Below are 8,538 nucleotides of genomic sequence, written 5' to 3' on the forward strand. Positions count from 1 at the left end.
GTTGGATTGATTATAAAGTGTTGTGTTGTACCATCGTCCTGTCTCTAGGAACCATGCCCTCCTTTATATAGTCAGGAGGTCAGAATCCTAATCGATTTACAATGAGAGTTCCTAGTAGGATTACAGAATAATATTACTACTAAGATTACATGGGAAGAATCTTAGTTAGACTAGATCTTCTCCTTTTCTTGCGGGGTATCCCGTGGGTCCCGCACCGACATGCCCTTTGTTTATTCAGACATGTTCCTAGCTGTAAGTTTAGACTGTTGTTCACTTTTTGCTTAAGTACAGACCTGATAATTCACATCAAGTATTTTGGATAAGTAGCAGCGGTTCAGCATGAACTAGGAGTTAGACTAGTAGCTTGCTAGCTAGCGAGTTTGGGGCAGTTGCTTTTTTCATTCAATGGCAAGTGTGCTTTAGGGCATACTCGCTCTGTCCCAAATTATTAATTGCTTTTGGTTTCCGTGCTGTAAGTTTGACTCGATTAGTAGAAAATACATATAATATTTGTATCTCTATATAAATTTATTAAAAAACTAGATTCAAATTTTTTTTCCAATGATATCAATTATGTACCATAAATATTAATATTTTTTAATATATATTTTGGCAAAGTTATTTCTCAGAAAGCGAAAACAACAGATATATTGAGACGGAGGGAGTATATACATCTAAAAGCTAAGGTCCTATTGCTTGTTCTCAAATCAGTTGGGGTACCATTTATCACATTTTCTCTTCTTACCAATTTTCAGGTTAACAAAGTCTCTCGAGTTCGCTCGTCTGCTTTCTACTGGAGAATGGATGCCTCTTCTCATGGAAGATTACTATGTCTACCTCTTCCCTGTATAAATGTACATCCTTTACAGTTACAGTATACAATTTCTATTATTTATGCTCAGTTTCAGTAGCAATAAGTTGATTTTAATTTGGGGCTGCTCATTTGGTTGGTCAGATATTATTTACACATTTTTGCTAACTTACTGTATTTTAAATCAGGGGTGGCCGTGACTACTCCCAAGAAAGCAAAGACGTGAAAATGGATTTGGCTAATGTCGCCTATGCTTAAAACGTGCAAACATTCTCTCATTGGATTCACAAAGAAGTTATTTTTTATTATTGTAATAAATAGACACGTATTTGTCACTATAAATGCCTTGTCATGTTTAGTGTATTTCCATTTTTTATTTTTTAGGGCCTTGTTTAGATGGGTGTTAGAAATCAGTATTTGGCACTGTAGCACTTTCGTTTGTATTTGACAATTATTGTCCAATCATGGCCTAACTAGGCTCAAAAGATTCGTCTCGTAATTTACAATCAAACTGTGTAATTAGTTATTTTTTTTATCTATATTTAATACTCCATGCATGTGTCTAAAGATTTGATGTGATGAAGAGAGAGTGAAAAAACTTGGAATCTAAACAAGGCCTAGGATTTTGTTGAAGTAGGTGAGATAGATTATGGCCTTGTTTAGTTCGCGGTTAGGAATCAGTATTCGGCACTGTAGCATTTTCGTTTGTACGTGACAATTATTGTCCAATCATGGCCTAACTAGGCTCAAAAGATTCGTCTCGTAATTTATAATTAAACTGTGTAATTAGTTATTTTTTTATCTACATTTAATACTCTATGCATGTGTCCAAAGATTTGATGTGATAGAGAGAGAGTGAAAAAACTTAGAATCTAAACAAGGCCTATGAATTTGTGTTAGTACAAAGTGAATTTGCTAGCGTCTCTTTTTTGGTTGCCAGCGCGGAGCGAACACCAGCATGCACGAGCTCATTGCCGCTGTAACCCACGAAAAGGTTGCGGCGAGATGTGGGCTGCCGCTGACAGCTCTGATGACGCTTGCAGTTGTAGCGGACGTGGGGTGGGCTGTCCGCCGCCGCCCCATTTACATCCTTAGTTGCCACCGATGCCGCCGCGACGGTGGACGGAGGCAATCAGGGAGGAACAGGTTTCCTTGCCTTCACAATCCAATCCGGTGCCATTGCCCGTGTAGACTCTGTTCCGTGGGCGGTGGGTATCCTGAATCCTTGGCTTCAACGAGGACCTCGATCGGGTTGAGGAGCCCAGTTCCAGTATGCCACCGTACCGTACCGGTAGGTGCAAAATGCTAGCGCATCTTGATTAAGACCCTATTCGTTTCGCTGAAATTTGGCTTATGTTGATTCTGATTTATTATGAGAAAAAAAATAATATTCGTTCGCTGAAAAGTACTGCTAAAATAGTGCCGAAAAAGAGAGCCTAAGACAAAATGTTCACAAACGGAAGTTGTTGCATGCGTGCCGTGCAAAAACCCACAATTCCTTGCTCAAAACCCAAACTTGTTCTGAATTTTTTTAGAGTTTCTCCACCTGAATATTCAGTACTCTGAGAACGCTTAATGATAGTGCCACTCTCTTTGAGTAGCCTGTAAAGCTGTAAAATAGAACTGTGTACTGTTTGATCTTGTGTGGCATCCCTGTAAAGCGGCAGAATGGTACCGTGTACTCTGGGCGTGATTGGTTGCTTTGGTGAGGGAGAGCCGGGATGGAATGGTGAGATGCATGCTCAAATCGTGCACTCAGTCGTGTTTAGTTGTCTTGGTTGTTGTCCAGTATGAGATGAGATCTTGTTTAATTGGATGCGTGGATGGTAGTTTTGAGTGTATGACACGTGGGTGCCTGCGTCATGCCCGAATCAAGTCATCCTGTATAGAGAGGGAAGTGTAAATTGAGAAGACGAAGTCGTGCGGGATGGAGGAGGGCAGATGAATGAAAGAATACAGGCGAAAGATACGAGGAGGGCAACCAAACACACTGTATGAATAAGGTCAGACATAAAAACGGTGCAGAAACGACCGATTCGGCCTCCCAGTCACGCACTGTGAATGGCCATGGCCTATCTGCCAGCACTTGGCATTTGGGTGTCGGTCAGTACACAGTTCACGGCGACCAAGAGATGGGGCAAAGAGATCCTGCATCCCGGCCGAGTCCTGACTCGTGAGCGCACCAGCGCCCGTACTGCCAATGATACAGCACTGAGTGGTGGAATACTGCCACACTGCAAAGGTGACGAGCTCTATGCATGCACGAGAGAAAGTTCAGAGTTAGGCATCTGCGGCTGTAGAAATATTCCCCTTTTTTGAGCTCCACGCCAGGTCACAGCCCAGAACGCAAGAGACTCCATGCTACTGATACAGTGATACCGATACCCTCGTGTCAGCCTCTCTAAAGTCACTAAAACCGGGAAAGCATGTGACAACAAGCTAGAGAAGAGAAGGAAGATGCTGCAGGTGCTAATTAAGCTAGTCTAACTAATGAATTAGCTGAAACTAAAGCAGAGTCGCGCACTGGTATCAGCTGGGCTCATCCATCGTCTCTTCAGAGCCCGTGGCCGTGATGCCGGTGGTGGCGGAAGAAATGCGCCGGCGAAGGAGCCGGGGCCGGAGGGAGCTCCGCGCCTCCGGCGGTCCCGTTGAATGGCATCGTGATGTTGCCGAGGCCGCCGGGGAACGGCAAGGGGGCGGCGCCCGGTGGCAGGGGCGGCGCCGGGCACTGGTAGCACTTGGTGAAGAGGCCGAAGGTGTCGATCTGGCGGACGAAGTTGGTCATGCTTGCCCAGCCGCCGAAGCCGAAGCCGACCACCAGCACCCACGCCACCACGAACGCGTTGATCATGTACGTGCCCGTCCAACGCCCCACCAGCCGCGGCGGCGGCTCCACCGCGTTCTGCACCGCGCCGCAACAGATCATCAAAAGCTTAGTATTCAGAGCTTCTTTTTTTCTCCAGAAGATTTAGTTATTCAGAGCATGCCAACAAACTCTAACATTGTTATCATTGGGTTTATCATTTGCATGGAACTCAGTGCTAAAGCCTACAAACCTTAGGGGGTGTTTGGTTCTCTAGGCGCTCCTAAAATTCATGTCACATCGAATATTTAGATACTAATAAGGAGCATTAAATATAGATTAATTACAAAATCAATTATATAGATGGAGGTTAATTTGCAAGACGATTTGTAGCCTAATTAATCTATTATTAGCACATGTTTACTGTAGCATCATATTGTCAAATCATGGACTAATTAGGCTTAAAAGATTCGTCTCGTAAATTAGTCACAAGTTATGCAATTAGTTTCATAATTAATCTATATTTAATACTCCATATATGTGTCTAAATATTCGATGTGACAGAAATTTTAGACCGCAGGAACCAAACATGGCCTTAAGTGCTTACAACTAGTACGTGCTCTATGCTTGTCTGTTCCTTCTTTCTATTGAGAGTACAAATGCATGCTGTCCTTTTCGGCGCTTTGTTTCGGTGGTCGTCCAAATTTCTGTGGCTCTCGGTACAAATATTTCCTGCAGATAAAGCATCTTTGCTCTGGTTCTAGGGTTCTTTCGGTTTGTCTCCAAGCTTTGCGCCGACCTTTCCCTTCTTTCTTGCTAGTACCGCACCACGAAAAAGACAGTTTGACACTGCCGCTGTTTTGTCTTGTATGTTTCAGACTTTCAGCGATCAGTACGAACAGCCTTTCAGAGGCAGCGTTTAGCTCCCTAATAATTTCAGCTCTAATCATGACTACCAACAGTAGCAACATTTTGCCTTGTAGAAGGTGGATTGGGGTCCAGTTGAATGGCTACTCACGGATGAGTCCCGCGAATATTTTAGGCTGCTGTGCATAATTGCACTGTTCGCGTGATCGTTTCAGCCAGCATCCATCAATTTATAAGCCACAGAAACGATCAAGCGAACATGCCAATGCTAGCGAACGAGCTACGAAATGCCCAAAGAACATAGGAGTACAAAATTCCTTCTCACGTTAGAGTAAAACCATTGGGTAAAACGTAAATGCATGGTAATAAAACATTTTTTTAAAGAAAAATCTTTACCAGTAGCAGTAACAAAAGTGCATGGGAGTATGTATCTACGTACCTCACGGGCGGTTGCGGATCGGAAGGTGATCATGTGCGCCAGCGCCGGGATGATGTAGACGGTGAAGCTGACGAGGAGCGACCCCACGGCGGAGTTGATGGGCCCGAAGAAGGGGAAGATGATGGCGAGGAACCAGATGGGCACGACGACGGGGAGTCTCGCGGCGGCGCGCTTGCAGAGGCTGCGGCAGTCGTGGAGGCCGATGAGCTTCTCCCAGACGAAGTAGAGCGGCGTGCAGGCGAAGCCGAAGGTGATGAACTGGTGGACGAGCATGAGCACGACGGCGGCGTCGCGGAAGGGCGTGCGCGGGAGCAGCGCCAGCGCGTTGGAGTGCGTCAGCAGCTGGTCCCCGAACGCCCAGTACACGCTCGCCGCCGACGGCAGCGTCAGCGTCAGCACGTACAGCGTCGCCATCAGGTAGATCGCCTTGAACTTCTGCGGCCGCCACATCGCGTGCATGATCTCCCTGCATGCCAAGCATAGCATTGCTGAGTTGAGTACGTATTGCTGTTGTTCGTTCAGTCACCTTTCAAACTCCGGACGCCGCTCTCAGGCTCAGATGGCCAGTTTTCTGGCACGGAGCCGTTGCTTTTCAATTTTGCGCTCTCTTTTCGTGCACGCAGAAACCTGGACACCCGTGCCATATGTTTGTGCAAGTTCCGTGCTAGCTGTTGCCTGTTGGCATCTGCAGAGGGGTATCGTATCGGCATCTATCAGAGGCTCAGGAGTCCGTGGTTGCAAGTGCAAAAGCAGGAGCCCTGCACTGCAGAGGTAAAGCAGCAATGCACGCTCCTAGGTGGAATGGCTCCTTTGACTGTACAGGCAATGAATGAGTCAGAGACTCGGAGGAGAGGAGATAGGGCCTGCCGTGCCGTCTGCCGTGCCCTGTGGTTTGTAAAGACGGAGACGGCAGATATATACTTGTGTCAGTGTGTAACTGTGTACTAGCCCGGAAAGGAACAAGGTGGAACAGTGCGAGTGCGTAACTGTGTACTAGCCCGCAAAGGACCAAGGTGGAACAGTGCGGTGCGGAGAATTGAGAGAAGCTCTCGTGCCTTTGCAATTAGACCGATGGCATTATATGGCATGTATGTGTAAGCTATAGCGCAGCAACTGCATGATAGTAGATTAGTAGTTCTATACTTTTATACTGGTGTTTGTTTGCTAGCTAGTATATTTTATCACACTTCATCTTAGAAAAGTTTGATTAAGTTTGACAACTAAATTTAGACAAGGTTTTTCATTTTTTACTTCAAGGTATAAAGTAAACTGCCCTTTTATGAAAAAGTGTGACTCTAAAATATCTAACTATACTTTTTATGACTTACTACACTTAATCATCTAAAAATGATCGTGGCAAACTATGGCCAGGAATAATTCTACTCGAGATTCTCCCTATATGTCCGGTCCATATCATCGCAATGTGTGCATGTGCCTTCAAGGACCGGAATGGAGAAATGCTGTGCCATGCATTCTTCTCCAACAAGCGAGAGGTAAAATTATACATATCGAGCATGTAAACTTGTGCATGGCATGGCAGCACGTCTGAGACGTATGGCGTGGCCAGACGAGCAAAGTGTATGGAATGGCCGGATCACTTCACACACTAGCTACTTTCGTTGGTCTGAGTGTCATGTGGTCAGTGGTCCCCTAATGTGAGTATTTTTTCTTTTGTTTCTGTAGTAGAAACAGAAACATCCACATTGCTAGCTTTGCCATGCTGATACACGGCAGGGGAGGCCGGGACCGGGGCATCCATCCATAAAAAAGAGAAAGGTGTTTGTCTCCTTACACAGTAACAGCGTGGCCTCCGAAGGTGTAGAGAATGTTTGTGGCCCCGGTGAAGTAGAGCACCATCTTGGTCGGCGCGGAGTGCTTCACGCCATCAACCTGCAAGCAGGAAGGAGCACATCAATCTCTGCCGGTCACTCACAGGCCACACAGCATGCATGCTTGCTTGAAAGCTACTCAATGGCATCGGCATTATCGATGAGCATGCTGCATGTGCTTGTTGCTTGATCGTGCACTTGTATGTGTACCTGGCCGTGGATGAGGGAGGCGACGGCGAGGTACCACGCCGTGTAGGTGGTCATGACGAGGCCCAGGAACGACCAGATCCGGTAGTTGTGGAACGACGGGATGAACACCGTCGTAGCGCAGCAGGCGCCGAAGATGTACGTCCACGTCCGCTTGTCCAGCTTGTCGTTGATGTAGTAGATGTTGCTGTTGGTATGGTACGCGCGCGTGCACACCATAATACGTACGTACACAGTTAGCCATACCATGAACAAACAACAACTAGCACGGCGAACTATGCAGGCAAGCTGCGAAACAGCACAGAGCCGAAGAGCACAATGTGCATGCTATTACCTTGCGCACGCGATGAGCTGGATGACAGAGCCGAAGAGCAGGAACGTGCAGTTGAAGGCCAGGCCGACGTTCCTCCAGTGCCTCCCGAGCAGCCCGTCCAGCACCTCGAACCACTGCAGATGCGTGGTTCAGAACAAAATGACTGATCGAGTAGCAAAGGGCAAAGGCATGTGCGCCGTGTTGCCTGTGTGTTCCTCTTCTCAGTCTCTGTCTCACCTGGATGACATGGTTCCTGAAGTCGACCTTCTCCCTCTCCTTCCTGGTCCGGTACTCCACGTAGAGGATGCTGATGAGGTACGCCGTCCAGCTGCCCATCAGTCCGTAGAAGAGCTGGAACACTATGCCGCTCAGCATCCCCAGTTGCGAGAACGAGTAGGGCAGGGTCAGGAGCACCTGAGCCACCTGAATCAACACAGGCACAAGAAATACAAGGTGCATGCAGCATGAGCTATCGAGGAGCTCTAGGAGTACTACAAGCCTAGCCTAGCCTCTGCTACAGCTACAGCTACAGCTACAGCTACAGCTAGCTAGCGCGAACCACTGCACCTAGCTCATCACGAGACGAGAGAAGGAAACTAACGGCGGCAAAGTTCATTCACCTGGTTGGAGGCGCAGCTGAACCAAGCGTCGTAGGCGGAGCCGCCGTGCCAGAGCAGGCCGGTGAGCCGCGACTTGACGGTGTTGGAGTCTTGGTCCTGCTCCACTTCCACGTACCGCCCGACGCCGACCGCCTCCGCTCCCTTCTCGTTGGCGACGACGCCCCCATTGGCCTCTGAGGCCATGCTCTCTCGCTCGCGCTCCTAGATTCCTAGCTAGCAGTGGGGTGCCCTGTCTTCTAGCTACTTATTAGCAGGCTCCGTTTCGACCGATTCGCTTGTGGTGAGTGTGCGTGTAGTCGACCACGCCCAGCCGATGAGACGCTGGCCGTGTTCAAGTCGAGAAGAAATGGAGGCCGGAGGGGGTGATATATACTGCAGGAGCCAGGAGGAGAGTGAGGTGCCGGACGGGTGAAGCAAGACTCTGCAGCACGTCCGACAGGCGACAGGAGAGGATAAAAAGAAACCCGTCTTTCTCCTTATCTCTGTTTCTTTCCAGGAGTTCTTTTGGATGCAAGTAGACGGCGAGCGCATATATAAAATAAACGAAAAAGGGCAAATAAAAAGTGAGTCTTCCGGAGCTTTTCTTTTTCTTTTTAACATGTGCTCTGTGTTTAGGGCAAATCAGTACGGAACGGAACGTAAAAGGTGC

At 47.5% G+C, this 8,538-nt stretch overlaps 1 protein-coding gene across 1 annotated transcript; it reads right to left on the minus strand.

The window, feature by feature from the left end:
- Positions 1-3,135: 3,135 nt before the first annotated feature.
- LOC136502415 (auxin transporter-like protein 2) lies at positions 3,136-8,209 on the minus strand. The gene is made up of 7 exons (XM_066497781.1): positions 7,890-8,209; positions 7,507-7,692; positions 7,291-7,403; positions 6,960-7,143; positions 6,713-6,810; positions 4,921-5,386; positions 3,136-3,713 (listed from the first exon to the last, which is right to left on the minus strand). The coding sequence occupies exons 1-7, from the start codon at positions 8,070-8,072 to the stop codon at positions 3,366-3,368; spliced, it is 1,578 nt and encodes a 525-aa protein (XP_066353878.1). The 5' UTR covers positions 8,073-8,209; the 3' UTR covers positions 3,136-3,365.
- Between the last annotated feature and the right edge of the window lie 329 nt (positions 8,210-8,538).

Source organism: Miscanthus floridulus, chromosome 1 (genome assembly GCF_019320115.1).
Source record: "Miscanthus floridulus cultivar M001 chromosome 1, ASM1932011v1, whole genome shotgun sequence".
Classification (NCBI taxonomy): Eukaryota; Viridiplantae; Streptophyta; class Magnoliopsida; order Poales; family Poaceae; genus Miscanthus; species Miscanthus floridulus.